This window comes from Mycetomoellerius zeteki, unplaced genomic scaffold (genome assembly GCF_001594055.1).
Source record: "Mycetomoellerius zeteki isolate Tzet28-1 unplaced genomic scaffold, Tzet1.0 scaffold224, whole genome shotgun sequence".
NCBI classification, from domain to species: Eukaryota; Metazoa; Arthropoda; class Insecta; order Hymenoptera; family Formicidae; genus Mycetomoellerius; species Mycetomoellerius zeteki.
The window spans coordinates 65,726-92,467 of NW_017257199.1; the positions used below are offsets into that span (position 1 = coordinate 65,726).

The 26,742-nt window shown below is 35.5% G+C and overlaps 1 protein-coding gene across 1 annotated transcript in view; it reads left to right on the forward strand.

The window, feature by feature from the left end:
* Nucleotides 1-2,225: 2,225 nt before the first annotated feature.
* The window catches only part of shg (DE-cadherin), a 155,640-nt gene continuing 131,123 nt past the window's right edge, over nt 2,226-26,742 (forward strand). The window contains exon 1 of the mRNA XM_018448722.1: nt 2,226-2,783. Coding sequence (XP_018304224.1) covers nt 2,675-2,783 — 109 coding nt within the window. The 5' untranslated portion in view covers nt 2,226-2,674. The remainder of the gene's footprint in view (nt 2,784-26,742) is intronic.

Genomic DNA, 26,742 nt, shown 5'->3' on the forward strand with positions numbered 1-26,742 from the left:
TACAAGTCTCGATACAAATCACGAATCGGCCTGCGAATAATATTGGATAATTGTGGAGTGATCATGGAGATATATATATATATATATATATGTGTGTGTATCTCTCGAAGCGATGGTGTATCGAGATACAGCGGACGAGGTTAATAACAACAATGACGCATCTCCCGTATGTATATATTGTATTCGGAATAATAGCAATTGAATCGGATGCAAAACTTGTTAGTTGAAATAAGTAGGAGTAAAATAACAATGACAGCTTTATGATAATCTCTTTCATTTTGTAGTGACAATGAAATTAATCTTTCTATCAAGAGGTATAATACACATTTTATTTTAAATTTGGTGAATACGCGAGAAATGTGTGTCTGCGTGTGTATACATGTAAATAAAGTTATATTGAGTACTTGTATGTATAGGTACTCATTACTACGCAATTAAAACGAATCTATATAACATTTAGCGAAATATGTGGTGCTTATTACGATAGATGCATTTTTCACGTGTTTTTTAATTAAAATAATTACGCGTTAACAAATTGCGAATGAAGATTTTAATTGCAGGCAGTGTGCGGAATATCAGATGCGTATATTGCATTCATTTTCATTTAATTTTTTGCGTATAAAGATAAACAACTATATATTCGTGTAATTATTGAAATGCAGTAATGCATGATCTATATCTTACATTCACAGCTTGAAATATATAAAAACAAAATTATTCTTGTAATTTTTTTTATGTGTGAGAATAGAAAGTGCCATGCTGTATAAATTTACGTGAAATAAATTTTTTCAAGTTGTAGATCATATACATGTACTCTAAAATAAAGAAACTCTTAACGTCGATTTACAATGTATAATAAAACTGGGTTAATTGCAATGAGTTTATATCCCTGTTCTTAACCCCAATTAATATTTTAAATCTTTTTGCCTAAGTGATTCCTTTTTATTTCTTTAAACTTTATTTATTGTACATACGTATATTTTTGAATATTTTTATATTTAATATAAACTTTTTACCTCTCCTAGAAGCTTTTTTAAAACAAACTTTTACTTTTTTATTTAGTGAATTATTATTTCAAAGTAAATGATACTATTAATCATAAATATTAATTTTAAAAAGTGCGTTTAATTATTTAGTATTCTTATTTCATTTTAATTGTTAACATTTTTTACATTAATGTATTATTAATGGAATATTCAAAATGGTAACAACATTACAGCGATTACAAAATTGTGTTATATTACATTATATATTTAACACATTATTATATATTATATGTATATTATATTATACAGGATGTCCCGTGAGATTTTTGCCAAACGATTTTTGTACAATAGATAGAGCGGACTAAACTGAGTCGAAAAGTTCTCTACCATTTTGCAATTTTTCACAATAGTTAACGAGATATTAATTATTAAAAATTGCCGAATATTGGTCTTCAATAATTTTTTACTCAAATACTATCAACTTTACAGAAAAATCGCAAGAGACAAAAAATTGTTTCTTTTCTTCCTATCGAGCTCTAAGAATTTTTTCAGAATTTTGAGAAAGATACTTTCAAGAGTCAATTTTTTAGTACTGCATTTTCTTATTGGCAATTAACTATTTTTTATCAACATGAGAAAATACAGTATTAAAGAATTCTGAAAAAATTCTCAGAACTTTATGAGAAGAAATTAAGCAATTCTTGTCTCTTGTTGCTTTTCTGTAAAGTTGATAGTATTTGAGTAAAAAATGATTGAAGACCAATATTCGACAATTTTTAGTAATTAATATCTCGTTAACCATTGCGAAAATTATAAAATGTTAGAGGACTTTTTGACTCATTGTCAATTTAGTCCGCTCTATCTACAAAAAGCGTTTGGCAAAAGTCTCGCAGGACACCCTGAATGTATTAAATTGTATTTCAATTTATTTTATATACACTTTTTATAACTATTTGTCTGTGAAAAGGAAATTACAGTTCATATACATTTTCCTTTTTTAGATCAAGCGAGAAGAGAATCGGGTGCAAGGCATGGTTATGCATCCCTGAACGAAGATCAACAAGTAGCATGGACTAGTGGGGGCGATCGCTGTTTGTACGTCGTCGGTGAGGAAGGGGTCGACGTCGCTGCCTGGCGGCTGGCGCGGGTAGAGTGAGGCCGAGGAGTGGGGGTACTCGCTGCTCAGTACGGGCGGAGGGGGAGGATTCCAAGCGGCCAGCCAGGCAAGCGAGTGAGCGCGAGCGAGCAGGTAGGGTGAAGCGAGCGCGTCGTGTCCGTGTCCTCGTAACGTTCAGTCGGGTAGGCGCGTTTGCACGGCGTCGTTCTTGCTGGTTCTCGCTCTTCGGTGAAGAGCTCAGCTATCGCTGCCGATATTCGCGGGACGTCTCGACGCGGCACCGTTACAGTTTTATACATGAGCGCGTGTGTGACTGTGACGTGTGCCTAGTTCGTTTCATTCAATATCTGGATACAGTCGGAACGTAAAATAAATAAAGGTGGGACACGATGAGAGGCGCATGTGGGAATAGTGTATAGTAACCATTGAAAGGTTGAAAGGTACGCGTAGACCGAAAAGAGGACGAAGCGTCGGACAGCAAGAGGACAGAAAAAGGCGTAGAAAGGAGTAAATAGACGCCGAGGACGCTGGACCGTGCCATTAGAAGTGGAGGTGGATTCGGGGACCGACGATGCTGGGAAAACGCGTTACGCGGCGGTCCGGGGCGAGGCCCCCCCCCCGGCTTCTCATCGCGTTGTCTACGTCGCTCACCTTCGTGCTGCTACTCTGCGGAACTCTTGGTGAGTAGATTATATCTTTCTCGAGGTTACGCGCCTTCTCTACGAAGACGTGTCAGTGTGTTCGAATCTGAAACTTACTCGCGCATGCGCGAATGTGATTTGCACGCGTGTGTGAGTGTACCGGTGTGACCCCGGCGTAGTGGAGGGAGTTGGTTTTCACAGCGGGGCCTCACCTCGAGCTGCTCTGTGGGACCTAGCGAGCCACTACTGCCGTCACTGGCGTCACTGTCCATTAAAACTAGAGGTTTGTTCGCATCGCAAGCTGCGATGCTCCAACGTGCTCTTATCATAGCTCCTACCTCATTCTATCAAGCGCGTTGGAGCGAGTAGAAGCTATGGCTTCTAATAGGAGCATATATTGGAACGTGTTGGAGCATGCGCGACGCGAACAAACCTTAGGAGTCCTCTAAGAGTCTGGACATGGGAAGGCCATTTTTGATCGGTCACGTTTTAATAATTTTTGAGAAAGAAAAATATATAAGAAAAAAATAGAACAGAATGAGAAAGAAATGGTATATGTATTTTCTTCTCTCTCGCTGATTTTGTTAAAACTCCTCCACTATATATACAAAACTGCGGCTCGTGTCTATAAGATTCTTATTAAGAACGTCCCACTTATTACTATTTATTTTAAATTTATTATTGTTATTAATCTCAAATCTTCATAATTTATTATTATTAATCTTAAATGCTTTTTTTTAATATGTTATGATTTAATTTTTAATACAATTAAATTATAATACTAATAGTTATGTAATAAAAAAGCATTTAAGATTAATATTAAAAAAATTTTAAGTAAGTGTCCGGATATAGGTAGGACATGTCCGGTCATTGGGACGTTTACCTTATAGAGGATCTTTAGTTGAAACGGACTACGCACTACGCTGCTCCCTTCTTATCGTTAAACCGACAAGTCCGAAGGAAAGACGCAGCAGGTATAGGTACTATAAGAAACTGGTAATGTCTAGGTGTTCACCTGTCCGTGAGAAAAGCATGGCGGACGCCATGAATGCCGATCAAGGCGTGCTAACCATCGGCTTTCCTCGAGGATAAACTTTCGAAATAAGAAAAAAATACAATAAAATTCCAAATGTCCGACCCGACATATACGATCATGAAAATGAAAGAAATGCAAATTAAGGATGTGCGAGCTCTGTGAAGCTGGCACCCCTAAATGCGAATTGTGACAAAATGAACATCGCATTCGATTGTCCACTACGCGTACGCGTTTGTCCACCCCCAATTTTCTTTTGTCCACCTTTCAAAAAAAAGTTATAAACAAATAAAAATTTGTAGCACTCCCATGTCAACTTTCTTCCAAATTATATACGGGATTCGATTGTCCACCACACGTACGCGTTTGTCCACCCCCAATTTTCTTTCGTCCACCTTTTAAAAAAAAGTTATAAACAAATTAAAGTTAAACAATTCGTCACTGCACACCTAAATGCGTCTACTTCCTAATTACACACGGGATTCGATTGTCCACCACGCGTATGTGTTTGTTCACGCATAATTGGACAGAAGAGAATTATGCGTGAACAAACACATACGCGTGGTGGACAATCGAATCCCGTGTGTAATTAGGAAGTAGACGCATTTAGGTGTGCAGTGACGAATTGTTTAACTTTAATTTGTTTATAACTTTTTTTTGAAAGGTGGACGAAAGAAAATTGGGGGTGGACAAACGCGTACGTGTGGTGGACAATCGAATCCCGTATATAATTTGGAAGAAAGTTGACATGGGAGTGCTACAAATTTTTATTTGTTTATAACTTTTTTTTGAAAGGTGGACAAAAGAAAATTGGGGGTGGACAAACGCGTACGCGTGGTGGACAATCGAATGCGATGTTTATTTTGTCACAATTCGCATTTAGGGGTGCCAGCTTCACAGAGCTGGATGGGCGATATAGAAAAAAAATCTTGATATTTTGTATCGTAATGTGTCGTAAACAGGAATATATTGATACATCAAAATATCGGTTGGGTAATGTACGATATTGCTGATATCGATATTTCCATTTTTAGTCAATACATGCATGTATATTGATATGCGACGCACAAAAATTGATCTTTTTGTAAAAATAACAGCCGAAGATCTTTTTAAGATCTATTTCATCGATCCTTTGAATAACTATTCTTATCAGAATTTTTAAAAAATTATTCTTATCCCAACTAGTATATTATGTACATAGATATTATACAGGGTGTCCGGAAAATCGAGGTCAATACTTCGGAAAGTAATTCGGGACCCAAAAAGCAGGAAAAAAAGCTGTATAAACATAGGTCCGGAAATAAGTCGTTTCCGAGTTATAATCGCTTTTATGTTAAAAAAGATAGTTATTTATTTTTCATAATTACAGTTATAATTTATTTCATAGTGTTTTAACATAAATAACTACATTTTGGACTATTTTGGTTAATCAGGATGCACCACGTGGAAGCATAGTCCGTTTGGTATCCTTCTTTTTTTATTTCTTTATTTTTAAATTTTTCTTACTTTATTAGAGGGATGTCAAGACTATATCTCCACGTGGTGCATCCTGGTTAACGCCAAAATAGTCCGAAATGTAGTTATTATTTATGTTAAAACACTAAAATAAATTACGATTGTGATTATGAAAAATAAATTATAATTTTTTTTTAATATATTATAAAAATTATAACTCGGAAACGACTTATTTCCGGACCTATGTTTATATAGCTTTTTTTCCTTCTTTTTGGATTCCGAATCACTTTTCGAAGTATTGATCTCGATTTTTCGGACACCCTGTATATACAGTACTAATTGAAATATATGTATACATATATACGTATATATGTATATATTATATATGTATATACTTTCACTTTTATAACATACAATGTATATATATATATATTTGCACATTTTTATTTTTATTTTATTTACTTATATGATTCTAATCTTATACATTCTTATAATAATGAGTACCTATGATAAATAATTTCGTCTTCACGCTCACACGCTGTAAGCATAAATTCATCTTTGTCTTATCTATCAAATATTAAAGGAGGCAAATGATGCTTACAAGTGCTGTAAGCATAAAACGGAACGCACCCCGTATCGGAAGTTCGATATTCTTGATTAAATATCGATAGACATCAATATCGAAAGATATACTGAAAAAAAATTTACTAAATTTTAGTAAATATTTGTTTCAATAGTACTAACGAAATATTTACTAACTGTAAACATATATTTATTTGATTTAAGCATAGCTTTTTTATTTTGAGTAAATACTTATTTACTGTAAGTAAATATTTCGTTAGTACTATTGAAATAAATATTTATTAAAATTCAGCAAATTTTTTTTCAATGTACAATATCGGTACAAAATATTGGAAAAAAAGACCAAAAATATCGATATTTAAAATATATACTGTATCACCTATCCCTAATGTACGATATCGATACGATAAAAGAATACATATTGTTACGAGAAAAAAAAACGATTTTTTATAAAAATATCGACGCCTTTAAAGTTCAAAGATGATTTGTAATTGGCATTTTTGCAAAGAATCATTTTTTTTTCGTATAGCAACGCACGTATCGCACATCCCTGATGCAAGAGAAATCAGTTCGAAGTTTCTTTAATGGAGATTCAATGACTGTTAAGCAACCACTGGAATTGTTATTTTTTGTAATAACAGATTTACAATTACATATTAAATTATTTTTTGAAAAGATAAATTTGTTTTAAATTGAATGAAGTGAGTGGCCGCAGTTTCCACTATGGTTAAAAAACGCAACCGTGATCGAAGTTCCGTTTGTCATGGAATGTCGGATAACGGAGGGAGGGGGGAGGAAAGCATTTTCCCAGGGGATAATAATAATCGGTACAGCTCCACTGTATACAATATATTCAGCCGGCGTATTTTTCTCATTTCTTAAATTAATTTTACCAAATGGATATTTATACATGAATTAATATAAAGCAAGATAATAATACGGGGGCGGGGGGAGATTGTTTTGAACTCACAAGCACTGTGTGCTTCTCGAATAATACAAATTTAAAATTCAGAGTCTCGTATCTTGTCGGTCTAGCTATCCGTGCAATTAATTTGTTCTTTGACATTTAATTTATTCTCCAATTCGCCAGCCTTCTTATCATAATTAATATTTAACTTATTTCTAACGTATTTAAATTTTTTCATACACGTAATTCAAAGAAATACAAATTAATGCCCGTTTAAATCAACGTAGATTAACTTTAATCTCGGTTCAACTTGCTCTTCATCTTTTTTTAATTTCAAGAATTGAACCGAGATTAAAGTTAATCCACGCTGATGGAAATGTGAATAAATCAGAAAGTACATTTACCATTCCTGGAAAGCTCTAATAATATTTGAAAATTCTACTTGACAGCTTTTTGTCTTGTTAGCTTGTTATTTAACTCAGAGAAACTCAGAGAAATTCCGTTACATCGAGCATCAATTATTGTGACTTATGTTTCCGAGCGACCACGGATGGTCGATCGCAGAAGCTGCGAACTTCCGCATACGTTTAATATTATAGTTGTTTGTACTGCTTACGTAATCGCACACGGTGCACACAAAATTAACGTTTAACCCAGATATTTTCCCAACACGGTGCATAGATTTAAATTAGTTTCTAATAATAACAATAAATTTATTAAATAATTATTTATAATTTGCGCACCAATTATTTATTTGTATAACTAACTCGCTCTGCAGTTTTCTTAACTGACGCGCGCGACTGGTGTTGTAAACAATGTGCACGAGAATAAAAGAGTTAATAAAATTGTTTAAAAAAATCAAGTTGCCTTTTGACATGAGCTGGTTGAAAAGTTAAAAAAAAAAGATACAAGAAAGTCGCCCGTCAGGCGATTTACGCTCAAAGAAGATGCACTCGAGCGAATAACGTTGTTTCAGTTGCACGTGGCACTAGAAATGTAGGTTTGCGAAAAACTTTCCTGTCATGATTCCGGGGGTACGATCGATAAACGTCAGACGACAGTTACTAATTTTGGTTCCACAATTCGGATCGTTAATCTGTTTCTCTAGAGCACTTAAGAACCAAAAGAAAACTGAGTCATTATTCGTGTCGTTTTTCGATGAACCGTACATAAAGAAATTGTGAATTCTCGTTTATCGCTGATTGTAAATCTTTTGTGACAATTACGTAATTGTCGGACTTTCCAAAAACTATTTTTCATTCACTTTCAATCACATGTATGAGCTCGTTTCAAAGGTAGTCAATATAATATCAAACAAACGGATTACTTTTTATTGACATTCCATATTAATACTCTCTTGTCGCACTTGATATCGCGTAACATATATTTCTTTTATAAGTGAACAATTGCTCCTTTGGTATAATTTAATGACGTAATATTTTTATTTAAATAAATGTTATAGAAATATACAATTTCCTATATATTTTCATATATATATATATATATATATAGTTTTCTTTTGTTTATAAAGTATAGTTCAGTCTTACAATTGAAGTATACACCCATGCGCGCGTACATACACATATATATATATATATACTTTTTAACCTTTTAGACTGTACAGCCGTATACTGAAAATTTACAAAATTAAGGAGCAAAATAAATTTATAAAACGATTTAAATATTGTAAAAAAAGAATTAGTCATCAATATCTCTTTGATTATTTAAAAGAAATATTTATATAATTTATAAACAAAAAAGATTATATTTTTAAAATATGAACAAAAGCATGAATGGAATTTCAATTATTTTAGTATTTTTAAACAACTTCATTGTTAGATCTGATAAATCACCAACGTGCGAAAGTAATTCGGTGAGAAATTAACTTGCTGTGGCCGCTTTGTTTGTTATTTGTAAGGAGAAGGAACGAACACGCAAAGGATTCATACACAGACGGGTTCTTCTCGATGACGTGCTCGATGCGTCTCTTGCTCTAACGAGATGGTTTACCGCTGTTTACCGTTGTTTACCGGGTGACGCAATACGACTTGCGGCTCGAATCTGCAGGAGAAAGAAAGGAGATACATCATCTGTATAGGCATGTTGTGTCTTTCCTCGTTGAAATTCCCAAATGTAAAATTAGTTTAACTGATACGCTTAACGTGCGCAATGTTTGCCGGCGAAGTATGGCATATTGATGCGAGTCGCAGTGTAACACATGAATTCTAACGTGATAAACAGCATGCCTGAGTTTGGACTGACGAATCCAAGAGGCATTTCACTCTCGAGCCAAATAAACATCGTTCGATTCTCGCTGACTCATTTTGACTCGCTCCTTATTTTCACTGGCCTCTACTGATTCCTCGTACTATTTTCGCTATTCGTGCTCGTTGATTCGCGCTAACTCGTTTCTTAAACGCTTAAACGCACCGACTTACTAAGGCTGCGTTCGGAAAAGTCGCTCGGATGTCTCCGATGCCTCGGATTCTCTCATCATCTGTCCTTGTTTAACATTTAATGTTAAGACTTGCGAGTGAAAGACGCAGCCTAAGACTTGAGAGTGAAATGCTCCTTGGATGAATCACGCGAATATGCCAAAATAATTTCATTCTAAGACATTCCATGATGAATAATTAGATATTGGATAAATATTAAATTGATGTGTTGTAAATTCGTGTGGATCATTAATCTTTAAAATAATCTGTGAAGTTTCTAAACGTAAATTACGCGATACATAGGCCTACGGTTGGAATTCTACTCGCGATCTTGCGAATTATAATATTAAATTTGATCTTTCATGTTGCTTTTGTATTAAACGACTTGAATATTTGGACGATTTCGTTCCTTGCGAGGATTATTATTTGCTTATAATATTTAATTCAGTCAGTAATGACTGTTCCGAAATGGCACCGGCATACACTGAAAAAATACTCAATTTTAATAAATATTTGTTTAAATAGTTCTAAGTAAATATTTACTAAACATATATTCCTCCTTTGATATAAAAATTATTAATTTGATTTAACTATCATTTTTCTTATTGAGTAAATATTTATTTACTGCGAGTAAATATTTTAATTAGTAGAGGAGAAGGTGGTATTATGGCATCCCAGTTACATTTTACACAATAACTTTGTTAATAATCAATATTTAAGTTTAAAATTTGACAATTACATTCATTAAAATGTTATTGAATTGATTCTGGACTCAAAGTTACGAAATATTACTTAGGATATTATTAATAAAAATGTGGCGACATTGCATAATGACTTTAAGAAAAAAATGGGTAGAAAGTAATGTGGCCTTCCATAAAAATAGCCTTCATACAGAAAGTATCCGTGGAAGCCTCAAGAAGATAGCCTTAAAATATTAGTTTTGTTTAGAAAACAGTATTTGGTTACAAAATTAACAAAAAAGTAAAACATTTTAAAATGTATGCGAATGAATGTATATACATTCATATAACTTCTGCATATAAGCTGCTCAATACTAAAAATAATACACGTAATATAAAAAAAACTATAGATTTTAACAGTAGAGCTACAATCGATTATCAAATAATTATTTTTATATGAAAACCTCAAAACGAGGTCGTGAGAATTAATGTCCATAGAGGGCCTCATTAGCAAAACGCTACGGTATCGTTTAAATTTGCGTAAATCAATCAAAATATATACAGTCAAATAAAATGTTAAATAGCAGATAACACACTCAAAAATACATATATTCATGTGATAATACGCTCAAGTTTAAGAAAAATGAGGAAGTAGATAATATAATTAAATGCTAAAGTGTACCACAGAAACGTTTCGAAATAGTTCTTAAAAGTAAAAATGCGTTATAATAAGTGTTGGTTATTGAGTATTGGTAATATTTAGCGTCATTGTGTAATGGCGAGCTACTAAACTAATAATTCCATAAGTAATCATTAGGATTCGCTATATAATAGCGAAAATATTAAGGGAGGCCACAATATATACACTGGCCATAATACCACCTTCTCTTCTATTATTCAAAGAAATATATAATATATATTAAGATTTAGTACATTTTTTAAATGTATCAAATAGTAGTAAACGAGCAAGTCGAAGAAACAACTCGAGATGGATATAGATAAAAAGATATATAAAGATATTCTCGTCTGACAGAGTGAAATGATCTATTGATATCATTGGATATTCTGATTTTTATTCATTTACCGACCTTTGAAATCTTTCCGATATCTTTGAAACGATTTCATCCGAGGTATTGGTCACTATAACGGTTATAATGTACAAAAATTATCCTTGATATGGATTACCTTTAAATTACCTTGGATTACTTAAGATTACCTAATACTACCTCAAATTATTCCAGATTATCAAAGACTACGTGATACGTCATATTACTTTTGAGCATTTAAAATTACGTCATATTTTCTGAGATTACTCAAGATTTTTCCAAATTTACTTTGCTCATCTAAGATTATCCTATACGAGTACATAAAGTATTATTTCTTCAGATTACTCTGGAATATCTTTATAGATCACTGTGATAAGTATCTTCGAGAACATTGATTTTAGATTTTTACTGCTTCAGAAAAAAAAAACGCAATTTTACGAAACAAATATTTATTGCATACAGGAACACAAAAATATAAAAATTTCGCAAACAGAATATGTATTATATGTACAGAGAGTAACACGTTTGATTACTCGTAATGTTTGAAATTTTTTAATACTAACAAAACAATATTCAATTGAATATAAATATTAATAGATATTTTATAAAATAAAAAATATTTTTAAAGAAACACCAATAGTAACAGGCTTGTTGTTAAACGATCACAACTCAGTGTTAAATTAAAAATTTTGCGACTAATTAAGTTAGATATAAATAAAAAGATACCTGAGGATTCTAAACATTATTTAGATTTATCAAAAAATTACCCAAAGATTACCCAAAATTTCGTTTGGATTGCCGTTGAATTACCTGTAAGTAAGTCCTTGTACAAAAATTACCTCAGTGATTTCACTCCTCGATTTCATCGTGTTTAAGCCAAGCTCTCTGGTCCCAAGATTGTACCGTTTACAATAGCTCGTTGCTTACAATATAGAATCCATTAATCAATATTTCTAAAAATACTCGTAACGAAGTAATGAATAGGAAAATAACGCGGCATCTTAACTCTCTATATATGCTAGGGGACTTTTAAACGTAAAAGTACTTAAGTCATATTGTTTAAATGACAATATATAAGAAATTCTAGTGCACGTAAAGAATAAAACATTCTCCTTTATAAATATTAAAAATTAAAAACTGCATTTTTAAAGAATTTTTGGTGAGGGAAAGTTGGATAATAGACGACGTGTTACTAGGTTTCATGTTTCATTCCTTTTCCTCTAGAATCTCACGCCGGACACAAAAGGTTTAAAAGGCCAAAAGCCACGAGAAGCGTATAATGGTGGGCGAGGAAATGAGAGTTGCGAACATTATTGATCTCCGTACCCGAGTTACAGCAACTCGCGTTGATTCGGACAGCGCGTCCGATTTGGATCGTCACGCGCGTCGCGCGTGTATCTTCCGGGCGGAAATTTTTGATGATTGGCAAAATTGATAATTGGATAAAAGTTAAGACGTGCCGGGTTGTGAAAGCGGACAAAATTGCCTTTCTTTCGTTAAAATTGTCGGAAAACATCGTAAACGATTCGATGGGGCGCGCAGGCGAAAGGTAACGGTGAAGAGGGTTCCTCTCTGAGTGTATTGTACTGTATCGCAGCTTTATTACCCCCTGGGAGAAGGTGAGAGACAGAATTAGGACGAGGAAGAAAACCACGGTTGTATTCACATTGTAATCCGTGAAAGGTATTCCGGTTGTCTTTGTCTTCATATGCGCGACTCCGATTTGCTGCGGCACCCTACCGGAAAATATGAAGTATACAACGACCCTTTGGATCATCTTTCACACACGCACACGCACACGCACACACACATCCTTGGATTCCTTACTTAATCTTCAATCTTCAATCTTACTTAATCAGCAGTTCATTTTTCTTCATCGAAAATATGATCGAGGGAGAGATCATTTGTTGCTAGTTTTTTTTTCGACACACATTAAAGATTTCTTGTGGTAAATTTCTTAAGACAATTTGAAACTAGACGAAGAATAAGATTTTATTGTCTTAGAAGTTTGAAATGTTATGCTTTTTAAACAATTAAGTGTAATAACGCTCGAAAGTTTGCACAGCAAATCAAATTAATACAACGACCAATAATCGAGCAATTCTTGGATTTACAATACAATAGTTACTATATTTAAGATTTTTGTTTTTTTCGTATGAAAAAGCTGTATGTTGGTTTTTTATATTATTTGCAAAATATCAATTCTATGGGGAGAATTGGTCGAGAAAAGGCGAATCGATAGATTTAGGATGTTACATACATCGTATAACCATATGCATACATTTCGCATATAATTTTCTGCTATAATGGAGCGTAACATAGAACGTATATTAGAACAGATTGTAACATCGTACAACACTATCAGATTGTAAAATTAACACAGAGAACAGAGAAACTATCGGATAGATCAGCTAAAGTTGTTTGGTCCGCAAGACGATTAATCAACATCCATTGTGCTGATTTAATCTTTATCAAGTGTATGGCACGCTTAAAAAATGATCAATTTTGTATTTATTACGCTTGACAGGCGAATTGAAAGTGATACATGCGGGAGGATCATATTCCTTCGCATGCGCAGGCCTGCGAATAACTGCGATCCATGTCGGTATTATTTTATTGGTATTGTAGTTGCAGATGTAAGAGATCCATCTGCGAACGTCTTCATTCAGCCAATCGGATGCGGACGTTATTTTGCATGAGAATTTAGTCCCGAGAGACTTTTGCGTGTTTTTAAGCAGTATTAGGTATTTTCCAAGCTTCCCTTGAAGCTTGGACTCTGTCGCATCTCTCTGAGTTTTATTCGAAAACACGTCGCTGCATTTTTATTCGAATATCCCTATGTGTTTGCTAACAATGATGCCGATGAGTTCCATTGATTCGTATTCAAAGCAGCGTGTATTGAGTATAGCCAATGCCGATGTAAAATATGGTACCGAAACGCTGGAGATTTGCCAAAAAAAGACAAAAACATAAAAAGAAACAATTTTGTTTTTCACGTTGACATAAACCACAAAGATAAGCATATATGACATGCATATTTTCTGAAGAACAAATTATTTGAATTACAACGAAAAAAATATTTGTAATACAAAATAGTAACTGGAAAAAGGAATCATTTGTCATGAAGGAATAAGTTCAAAATGTGAATTGAAATATTTTCTTAAAAACGAAGTGTTGTGTGAAATATTTTTGACTTATTTTTTTGTGAAAAATCACTATACTCTTTTTTGGTTATACTTGTTAGTTCTTCAGACTTCAGAATCATTCTATATTTTTAATACGTATATGTATTTATAGTTTCGCTAAAATAGAATCGATATTTTTTTTTATTTTTGAAAAATGCGATATTACGGAAAGCCTCTTAGAGATTCTTTCGTACGCAGTTGTCCTTATTCCGTTACGAGTAGGTTAGAGATTGTAAATGTCGGTATGTGAGGGACGTAAACAAGTGTACAATCCAGGGGATTATGCAAACAGCGAGAAAACGCTCGGCCGATTCTAGAATTACGTTAGCCACGGTCGCCCGAGCTGGCTGCGTGTCGACCGGAAGAGGAAGGGAGAATGGCGTGTACTTTTCGGCCAATCTCACGGGGACTCGGCCATATTTTATAGGTTGCCCCAAAGTCGCTTACTCCGTGGATCCTGGGAACATAGAAATCGCGCGCGGTTGGAAGTTCGGGCTGGTTCTGGAAAATGGTGCCGCTTAGATTCCCGTGAAGATGGATTTGCACGCTGAGAATAGTATTCGTATCTGTCACCTTTGTTCCGAGAGGTAATTGAAATCAGAACGATTTACTGCGGTCAGATACGATGAAAGTAAATCGTTATTCCAATTTCAATAGGTATTAGCGTAATTTAAAGTGCAGTGTTCTATTTTTAATTACGTTCACTGAATAATGATTATGATTTCATTGATTGCAACGCGCGTCGTTGTTTTCAGATTGTATGGTGTGAGGAAATTTTTATTCAAACGCGCCAGGGATGAAAATTAATCAAGTTTAATCTCTTTCTCGATGTTATTACAACGCCACGTTAATCCTGATGTGACGCGACATCAGCTGGCAAGCAGGAAGTTCCTGTGGTGTTTATGTATAATATGTATGTCAATTACTTTCCTGCATAATCGCGGTCGGTAAATTCGAATTGATAAATGGTACGCAAGTGTACGTACTCGCTTGACGACGAGATGCGACGATCGCTAAACTCTCGCATCGTTCTCTCTGGTTAAATACGTCCACGGATTAGCAACTTAAGATTCCTTGCAGGACTTCAGCCCGCGTGTAATGCGCGGATATGCTGATTTAATTGCCCGGCCGGGAATGAGAGCGGTTGAATGGTGTGAGAGAACCGGGGGAGATCTCCGGGAACCGAAGCCGCGATTGTTCGTGAAATATTCTGCGAATTTAATGAGTTCCGTTTCCCGAGCGCGCCGATGAAACGACGCAAGATGGTTAGTCATGTCTCGCGCGTTGAATCATCGATATTCCGGCACCGAAGTGGGATTTGCTGTCCTGGCGGTTGCAATACCGCATGCGTAACATAAATCCGCGTCTTGTTCGCGGTTGGTATTTTAGTTTCTGGTAGTTAACTAAAATCACCGAACACCAGACCGAAAATTCAATTAAACGCTCTAACAGTATCGTACGTTCGTTCTATTCGCCGGTCAACTAACAGGACTGCGTTATTAACTACCCCTCGTATGCGAATTGACTTTGTAGAATATATTTCTCTTATCTGTAGCAGATCTCTCTATCTACATTTCCAGAGACTGACACTAGGGATGGAGTAGGAATATCACTCGTTTCCGTTAAACTCACGTTTGCACTTCCCGTAATGAAATATGCATTGAGTGCATATATAGTTTATTTAGGTATCGAAGGAATTGAATGTTTTGATCATTGAATTCGCATCTTACGATAAACAGCCAGTTAGTTATACATAATATACAATCAGGTCGTATTATCATGTCGAGGAGGAACCTGGAAAATTTGGACGTCTCTGATTTCTTCAGGTAGAAAAAAAGGATTTTTTTCTACCTGTGTGAAGAAATCAGAAACTTTTCAGGTAAATTATTTTCCAAGGTTTGAGTAAATCCTCTTCTAGAATTTATCCAAAAATAAAACATTTACTAATCGAAATATGTATTAAAATTATATTGAAGATAAACAAACGTTCTAAAACAGAGAATAACCGAACATAGACTACCGTTCTAAACGGTCTAAAGTTGAAGAATTCACGGTGAAAGCGATGTATCGCCTCTTACCGAAATAGTCGATCTGAATGCGTTTTTAGTCTGGAATCTCGGCCCGTTCCGTCGAACGAGCCGAAGGTACTGACGCACGATGGTTGAAGAAATAGTGAGAGTGAGACGGGACAAAGGCAGAAAAGAGAGGTTCGGTCTGAACGGTGATGGAAGGGCGAAGGGGAGTCGAGAGGACAAAGAGCGCCTGGGGTCGCCGGCCGTTTGTTGTAGGTGCAGCGTGTGTAAGACAGTGTTTCTCAACGGCCGAATTGACGAGACAGAGGTTCTCTTATTAGGATGTTGGCGAGATGACTGAATATGAGATGATTGAATGCAATAGGATCATTATTTATCAATAAAATGCAACTTATACACGCATGAATGAGCTTCGACACATCGTTACTTTATTACATCAGTATGTATCACACGCACACATATGTTAAAATTTTTGTATTTCGAATCAGATGTCTAAAAAGGTGCCTTTTCAATTTTCATGCTGGGGCTCATTTTTAGCGTTAAAACAAGCTACGGTAAAAATTAACAAATATCAAGCGTCAGTGTAAAAAGACACCTTAAGTTCCAATAACAATGTTTTTTCATGTAAGTTACTAGTCTGAACTCCAGTTTTGTAATTACAAATTACAGAGCTTTCATATCAAGCAAATGTTATCACTCGATAGCTCTAGATATAGACCATATTGTGGCCTAAGAAATAGTAAAAAATCAATTTCAATTTCAAAATTTTTTTCGTTCTCGGCACTCCACCAGGCTAGTATTAATGCATATCTACTATTTTAATTTTGATGAAAAAGGATTTTTAAATCTATAAAAGTAATATGAAAATTGATGAAAATTATTGCGTGTATAGTTGATAAAACAAACAACGCTAGCATTTTCGTAATGTTTAAGATCTTTGTAGAAAAACTAAACACTAACAATAAGTTCATTTCAGCAATTCATCATTTTACTTTATGACTCTCATTTTCCGTGTTATGGAGAGAGAAGACTTAATTAGGTTCAAAAGCAGGAAATGTAATGTAACCGATGTCAGTGTGCAACTGGTACGTAATATGTAATGTTCGCTCTGACGATACTGTGTGAATACAGTTCTAATTCACTTCAAATGTAACTTCATACAAAGTGTAGCTTAGAAATTATGGACCTTTGGTCCGAACTTTACGCGTTCGTTTCCGAGTAAAAATTGTGTCGGCCAACCGTCGTCAGCAGCTTACGTGGGTAGTAGTTGTATGTAGCTTTTCATTAACAAGTCTCGGTACGAATGTATTTAATCTCAGCACGAACGTACGCGGTGTACTCGCGCAAAAACCGGCACCGTACACTCGCAAATGGAGCTGTAGCTATCTGCGTCTGCGCCACGCAGACGCGAGCGGTTTAAATACTCGTTCTCTAGAAAGACCGACGCTTTGCTCTTGACATGGTGGGATTGCGAAATTAATGCCACGTATTACAGCACTTGCGAAATATTACGTTGCCTCGGCGTTGCAATGCTACAGAGTATGATCGTTATTTTTTTACGCAACCCAGCAGTTTCGATTTTAATTATTTAGCTATCTGATTATTTTAGACGAGCAAAAATCTCGTGATTGTTATAATTTTGTTGACTATAAAGCGAAAAATTTTTATTGGAGATCGAAAATTTTTTACTCTCTCACTTAAAATTTCTTGGAAATATACTAGTATATCAAATTAAACTCTCTTTGCACGCGTTAGCTGCTTTAGTGCATTTTTATCTATTAGCTACACTTAACTACCTCAGTTTGTAAGCGCTAAATAAGCTTTTTTCTAATTTTAATTTAATCCCATTTTTTTTTTAAGAACAGATACTATTTAACGCAATAATTCTATTATAGATTTATGAGCAAGTACTGCAAGTAGCCAACTATCTAGTCTAGTACTAAAACACTAGGTATGTATACATTGAAAAAAATGTGGCTTTAATATCATGCGGTGTCTATATAATTCCCGCCATGTTGGTATTAATATTAACATTAACATAGTGTGTGGATTTATAACCTTTAGTAATTATATCAATACCATCATGGTATGAAATTTAAAACCCATGGTGTTAAATTCATATTATGTTAGTGTTAATATTAACATTAACACTGTGAGAATTATATAGACACCGCAAGGTGTTAAATCCACACTAATATTTTTTGGAGTATACGGACTTTTCTATGTATTAAGTATACGGACGTGAAGCCAGTTTGCGTTGAGAAACGCTGTTGCAGGACGATAGACTTCTCGACCGCAGGGCCGTCTCGAGTCGCAACACTCCACGGATGATCTTATCTACTCCAGGATCTTTCAGTCATTTCCAAAACTGTTGGCAGCTTTGTCTCCCCTCTTCGATTCCACGTAATCTCGTAGATAAGCTTAGATAATCGATAGCATGGTTGACATGAAGAGTGACGTTGCCGCCGCCGTGTCAACCATTTTGCCATCCATTTTTTCTCTCTTCCTTCCGTTTTTCTCCAACCACATAACAGAAATAAACCAAGCATAGTTAATAAGAAGCTCATGTTAAAAAGAAGCATATCAAACTATGCCGTAGTTACTGAGAACTAAGGTAACAAAGTTTCGACCTTGGTGAAACGCACATTGAGAAATATGGCCGGTCTGGTTGGATAAAATAATTCTGATGAAAAATGGACGAATCGGAATTTTTTGTTTAAGGTTAAATCCACTAGACTTCTAGTTGAGAAAACTAGTTTTGAGTGATATAATTATGTCACTGGTAAAAATAAGGATTCTAATAAATTTTACCAGAAATATTGTATCAACCAGAATTCCGATTAACTAAAATTCTAATAACCAGAAATTGATTCATACACTGAAAAAAAAATATAGTCAATTTTAATAAATATCTAGTTCAATACGGCCAACTAAACATTTACTTACAGTAAATAAATATTTGTTCAGTAAAAAGAATGATCGTTAAATCAAATTAATGTTTCTTGTATCAAATAAATATATCTTTATATTTAATAAATATTTAGTTGGCAGTATTGAACTAAATATTTGTTAAAATTGACTATATTTTTTTTCAGTGTACATTTTCAACAAGAAATTTTTTTCAGTGCGCTCCCCTCCGTTCGTTTTTGCCAACTTTCGATTGGCAGTACTCGGAAGTGATAAAAATTGTCTCACTAAAAAGGATTTCGTATCGATTTCTCGGGCGGGAATACTTGCGGAGTATCCGCAGAAATACGTGACCTAGCACGGTACGTGTACGGTAAACATGCCTTTCGGCGAACGTATGAGAGAACTTTGCCGCCCATCTCGCGCAGGTAATGCGCGATGGGGAAAAATGGCATCCGTCAAATTTTGTACTTGGCACAAGTTTACGAGATCTCTCCGACCTGCTCCGGTAAGCCGTAATAGAATTTACCTACAGGCGGAAGAACGTTACGGGCGTGCGAATGATTTATAATATAAGCTAGATTCCTACTGTCCCGAGAAAACGCATATCCTCCTTGGGGTCGTTAAGATTGATTTTTTTACGAGGAAGATAGATCGTGCTATTTCTTTCAATTACAGCGAGTTTAGTTGTCCGACGTCCCGAATGACGCGACAGGCGAGTTTGCTCGCTTGCTTGCTCGCGAGGAAAATAAAGTACTCGAGCGAAAACTTGACGAGAGAATAGAGATAAAAAAGATAGAGAGGGAGAACGGATTTTTTTCTCCTTCTTTCTTGCCGTCATTCCGGAACGGGTACCTGTGCGCGAAGAAACTAAAAATGGACTAAAGTAGCTCGGCAAGTTTTCGAGGAGAAGCGAACAGCGGAAAAAAGGGCAAGGCAAGGCCTCCGATTGCGGAGAATTTAGTTGTTGGGTGCTTTGGGTCGTGGCATGAAATATTTATCTTTTTTTCCCTCCATTTGTGCAGCAATCTCCATTTCTGTCTCCTTCTCCTTCTACCTTTCTTGCTCCGAATGTCACCAGAGTATGGCTTCTGAGCTACTTGTAGACGAGAGGAAAATCAGACGTGAAGGGGATTCTCGAGTGATTCAACCTGCGACGTGTAACTTGCTCTCGTGACTACACTGAAATCGGACAGTGACGTAGCTGCGCATCTCAAGATCCCTGTTTATTTTGTAATTACCCTGGAGAAGCATCACTACAAAATATTATTTTCTTAAATGAGAGAAAGTCATTATTTTTATCTTATGTATAATAAAATATAAGTTTCCTTCTTCATAATTTTGTTTAGTTTCTACATTTTATTTATTAATTGTTCTCATAATTCATCGAGACCACGCTAAATGATAATTTGCTTCACGATATGAACAATGGTATGTACAAATGACACTTCGCCATTTCTGTTTTCTGAGTATCCGATTGCAGTCGTCAAAGAAGCTTCATATATCGCTTCAAATACCAAAGGTGTTATGTTTCATCAAGCGCTTGATGAAGCGTAACGCATAAGCACATGTAAAATAAGAGTCCGTTGAAATCCAGATAAATTACATTCGCATTCCGAACGTATCTACCTGACGCGCTGTGATAAATTAGTGCGTAAAATGTTCGTTTCGTAGCACGCGAGTATCCATGATATAATAACCAAAGCGGATAATCAACGCGAGAAAAGCGTAACTGAAACTTGGCGTTTACGTCGAGTTAGCGATTAACTACTCGGTGCACCGCATCTAGTTTATTCAGTTAACCGCGTTGATCCTCTTGTCGTGAAAATTTATAGCGAGCGAACCGACAATCACCGCGTATTTTAATGTCACCGCGGATATATTACGTTCTCTCTTCCTACCTCGCTCGTTTTATCATTATTTCTGAAAATCCTGGAACGTATAAATAACACGGCGACAACTATGTATATTAACGCGAACGATTAATGTACGCGAACGATAAATCGACGAAGATGATTTTGGCGCGCAGTACGTTAGGAGGAGCTTTCGGTCACCGTGATGCAGCAGTAATTCATGTCGTAACCATTATCGTCGATTCCGTTCTAATTGGCTGGATTTAGCAGTCGCAACGCGGAGTTTAGAAACCAGTGACCATCCGTCCGTCAGAAATGATTGTCCGAAAGCGACGCTGACATTTGTCCAATTGCGGCTGAAATACATTTGCATTCGAAAATAGTTCCCGCCGCTGACTGTCGGTCATTGGTCATGATGAACGAAGCTGGTGACACACGTGGACAGAGGGTTGATTTACATACAGATTTTCTAAGCACGCGTCTGACGCCGCGGCCGATTTATAAGTACATTATCCTTACAATTAGACCCGTTTAACTATCGACGCTTGATCATCGAAAATTGATGGGCGATGAGATTGCATGTCTCAAGTTTAGCCAATATTTATTTACTCTACGATATAGTTTTAAAAAAGCCGCTTTTTTCAAATTGCTGGGAAAAAACCCGGAAAAATTTCGGTTTTATTCCGAAAAATTGGTTTTTTGAAAAAATTGCTGTTTTTGCTATGTAAAAGTCATAATAAGTAACTTCTAAATTCCTTTATAAAATTAATGCGATCTATGAAATTATGTAGCATTATTTTTATTAAAATTTTTTAGTTATCCTTCTACTTTTATAGTAAAACTTAATCTAACCTTCCTTTAGTACATGGCAAAGCTTAAGTAGACAGATTTTTAACTCTGGTTTGTCATACTCCGGTCTAATGAACTCCTGAAGTGTCTCTTTGTAATTTTTTTTTTTTTTTTTTCAAATATTTTGTTACGAATTCAGTTTAAATTCAAATTATTTTCTAGACCTACTATTATCATATATAAACATGATGTTTGGACTCTATATTTTTAATTCTTACATTAATGGTGCAATAGTGTATGTTTTGTATGTTTTATCGAATACATTGTGCGACCTCGATCTTTTATACAATTTCAAAATTTCTGTAACTTATCCCGCTGTATACCCTATACGCAATTATTTTCTTTACGGAAAGAACCGAGAAGCAAACGTGGTAGGTTTCACGAGCACGCGTGAATTTTTCCAAAATGAATTTTTCTACCCTTGGGGAAAAAAACCGAAAAAATCCGCGGAAAAATTGGAAAAATTGGGTTTTTTCCGATCCTTTAAAACCATACTCTACGAACTATATTATAAGAAATGCACTCTCTAATATTAGGATTGTACATAAAATGTTAATGCAAGAAGTAGCAGTTTTATTTCGACTATTTTTTTATGATTTGGACGAATAAGGAGCGAACGTTTTGATAATACATTTAATCATTTGTCATGTCATCATTATGATGGTTTTGTAATCGCGAACCAGGTGTATATTCGCAGTGTTCGATGTAAATTGGTTATCAAGTAGAACAGAGTATCGATGCTTTAACGCTCGTTAGTCTTCATTAGTGTACCTATGAGACTAGAGACGACAAGATCGTGCTTTCTTTGTAAAAATGCGACATTGCCTCGTTCGTCATCGAGAAGCTAAATAGCAAAGAGATGTTGTATCAATAGAAATATTTCTAAAAATACTGAATTAGAAATAGTTTTATGTATCTTTTTGGTGTGTATTCTTTTATTTTTTTTAACACATACAATTTAATTAGTTAGATAAATTAATAAATTTGCTAAATTGCATTAATTTTTTTCTATAACTTAATTATAAATTATAAATTATGGTTGAAAAAATTCTGAAACAAATTTAATTTTAATTGGTTTAATAATTAGGTATGTATTTCGATGCGAAAATTTATTCATTAGTCAAGATATTTTAATGCACGTCTCCCAGGAATACTTTGACGTGACTTAATGAAGGAAAATGGAAAAATAATCTACTACGATACAATGACCGAATAATACAAAGCCCGTCATTTATTTTGATTAGCTCTGCCAAAATTATGAACGGTGTATAAAACATATGATGCATGATACACGCTGGTGAGCAAATAAATCGGACTAAGATAAAAAGCAACGGTAGCAATAAATTTTCGCATGTCGTACGTACAAATTTCGCTGTTTGTCGCAAAAACGAATTTATATAGAGAATGCAAAGACGGTAGTTATAAACGTTCGGTTGTATAGTTGCGAGCACGCGCGTGCTGTGTCGGGAATTTTATCGTTTTTTTTACCCGTCTTTCCTCGTATTCTACCTTTATTTACACGTCGAGATAACTCAGGCGGGGGAAAAGAGTTACTTACTGCCGTTACGTGAGATCTTTGGTGACGATAATCGGAAAAAATTGTAAATTGTTACCAACGAAATAGTCGCCCATGCATATTTCAGCTTGCTGTTCATGAACTTTTTTTCGTGAATTTATTATTCATTTAACTATATTTAGTTACCATTCTTCTTGCACAGAATTGTAATTAAGCAATTAAGATACTTACATTTTACAAATAGGCGTTAATATTATCGTTATTTCAGATAAATTTATCTTACATCGTAGTATCTCATTTTTTTTCATCTGAAAAAAATTCACTGAAAAAAATTATCAAATTTTAATAAATACTTGTTTGAATAGTACTAACCAAATATTTACTAAATGTAAACGTATATTTATTTGATACAGAAACCATTATTTTGATTTAAGTATTATTTTTTTTACTGACAATGATTTTACCTAAATATTTATATTGTATACTGTAAGTAAATGTTTAATTAGTACTATTCAAGCAAATATTTATTAAAATTTAGCAAATTTTTTTTAGAGCGTTGGAATTAAAACAGCGAAGACACTGATGTTTTCGTCAAATTCTCACTGTTACGAGAAGTTCGGTTGTAATGTCGCAATGCATGCGCGTCTGCATGCAATATGTGCACTTGCGTTCGCAGTTCTAATTATCTACGACTACAGCGGGACAGAAGGGAGAGAAGCAAAATTGCCTTTCCAGACTGTCTCTCTCGTCTGTCGGTGCGCTTGAATCTTGAATTAGCAACTTATATATGATACATCATGGCACATTTAATTTAACATTCTTCGGTAGTAATGCCAGTGCCTTTGAAATCCGGATGCTGCGTGTAAATAGTTTTTCGATCGCGACATTTTAATTACACAAGATACAGACGGAATATTTCCCTGTCTGAATGCGAGGCTCAGCCGTTTGCTCTCCAAAGGAAGAAAAAAAAGGAAGAAGGAACGTTGGAGACTGGAACTTGTTGAAAGAGAGAAATTGTGCAAACTTTTGTTTCATTTTGTATTTTATAATAATAAAAGGAACTCTTCAAGGAATGTACGAGGAAATGAAGATTCTCGAGAATTCAATAGTAAAAGATTCACCTTTATACTCATTATCTTTATTCATTGTGACATTCATTATTACGTCAACTGTACATTTTGTTATTTTTCTCGCGTATTAAGTCTGTTTTATAATTCTTTATTCGCAGTTTTCTCAACATCGCACTATTATTTTTATAATGTAATATGACGGTCTATTGCTTTTTCTATTGAATGAATGTATCAACAAGAAGAGTTTAGTTAAACAACTACATTGTTGCGCTTATCAATTCTCTAGTTTGCAACGATTTATTAAATTTGTAAGTTGTGAATTGTACCTTGGAGTAATATTTCCACTTAGTGCGCCCACGCTCTCTCTGTCAGATTATAAGTGCCACAGTGAGACTACCGTTTATGACCTCAGCGTATCGAGACGTACCGGAAATGCGATGATACCGCTTGTGTTACCGCGAGACGATGTCTGGCGGGGTTACGTCACCCCGCGCTTCCGTTTGACTAATTCTAGAGACCACGGCGTGTGACGCAGTCATGGAGATAAGATGAATGGAGATAAGATCGTCGTAAAAATAAATATTCACGAATTCTCCGTATGCGAGATGATCTCTCGTGTGTTGGTTCTCTTCTCTCTCATCGTTTTTGTTTTATTCCATTCTTTTCCCGCCATGTGCGGAAGTTCGGCTTGCGAACAAAAGCAAACGGAATCGGGGCCCGCTTCGCGCTCCACCAGCAGCGAAATGTGTATTTTGCTCGATTTACCGATTGCTTACGCGTTATTGCTTTGGGGAAACGATTTTCGCGTGCGTGTCCGTCCGACGCATTCCTCGCGTTTTCTTTCTTTGAGAGCGGTACCGCCGCGGCCGCGGCCGCGAAACCAGGTTGAACCTCCCATCGATCTTACGTTACTTCGTCCGTCCGTTCGCTCGTTTCATTCCACATTCCACAGTTTTGCAATGCTGACGACCATTGCATGTAGCGCGCGAGTAAAAATGTTATATGACGGATATATCCATGATTTCTGATCGTTTCGTCGCGTTACGTGAAGATTGCGGCGGAGTGCCCGTTGTCTACTCGTTTCCGTTCATCTTTTTTGCTGCGCGTCTGAATGGGATATTGACGGTTATATTTAGCCACAATGTCTGTCTGGAGTAAACTTCGCACGTTTATAAGAGATGCTGTATTCGCGCGGCGAACTTATTGTTCCTCGAGGTCTATACTATAATCTATACTCTATAGCACAATAAAGGGAGCGAGAGAGATAGAAAGATAAAGAATATTGAATATTGCGATCGAGAAGAAATAGCGACAGGAAATATAAAGAGGTCATTCACAACATAGCGGCGAAAATGAATTTCTCGGAAAATTCAGTGTACATAACGGCGAGATGCAGGAAGGAGGAAGGAATCTTTGTAACAAGCACATCAACTTCAGCCTCTTGAAATTTCAGAACAGATCTTGAGTGGACTCTATTTTCACCACGCTTGGCCGCCACCCCTCCCCCCCCCTTTCTTCTTCTCGTGTGCCCGCTTTCAATTGGGATTAAGTTTCTAGCTTGCGAAGAGCACTTGTGAAGTTCGACGATCGAAACGCGATGGTGCTCGATGAAAAGTTCGCTAAATTTATTTGCCGTATCATTAAATTATAAAGAAGAGTTTCTAGAAATGCTGTGTTGGAAGCACGTTGAAACAATAGACCTGTGCGTTTGAGAACAATTTGGACAGGCGGATATTTTTTCCGTGTTTTAATTCTGAAAAGAGAATTTGGTTGCATTAATTGAAATTCTGGTTAAAAAGAGACAAATCAGAATTTTGTGGTTGAATTTATTGTAACTTAATTTAAGATAATCAGAATTCTAATTGATATTAGAAAACAAACCACAAGATTCTAATATCATTTTCAATCAGAAATTTGTTTCAGTGTCGAATCCGCGTTTTTATCACAGAAATTTAAACAATGAATAAATCGGGATTTGTTTCGCCGACCGGCATTTTGCGACAGTGAGACAGAATTCCGCTTTCCGTGTTAATACTGCTGGAGGCTTAGCACATTCGACAGCGAGCAAACGAGATGTCAACGTTATTAAAGGTGGAGCCCAGCAGCTGCTACCAGCTGTCATGATGACGCGGAGAGTCTTGGTATATCACTAGGGATGCGTTCTACCGACTCGCAATACTCTTGGAATAATTTCATCCTTGTTGTTTATCAAGTGTTAAATATAAGGACAAATAATACTCGCGAGCGTTGTGAGCGTCAAATAAAACGCACCCTAGAGGTGTAAATAACGCGCGCAGGTACCTGAGTCATGGCAAAGCAACGAGCAAAGCAAGATCGGATCTTTGCGATTTGCCATGTCACGTAATGCTCATTTTTACACTTAAAGTTTGGCGAGAATTTGGCTGAGAGAGAGAGAGAGAGAGAGAGAGAGAGAGAGAGAGAGAGAG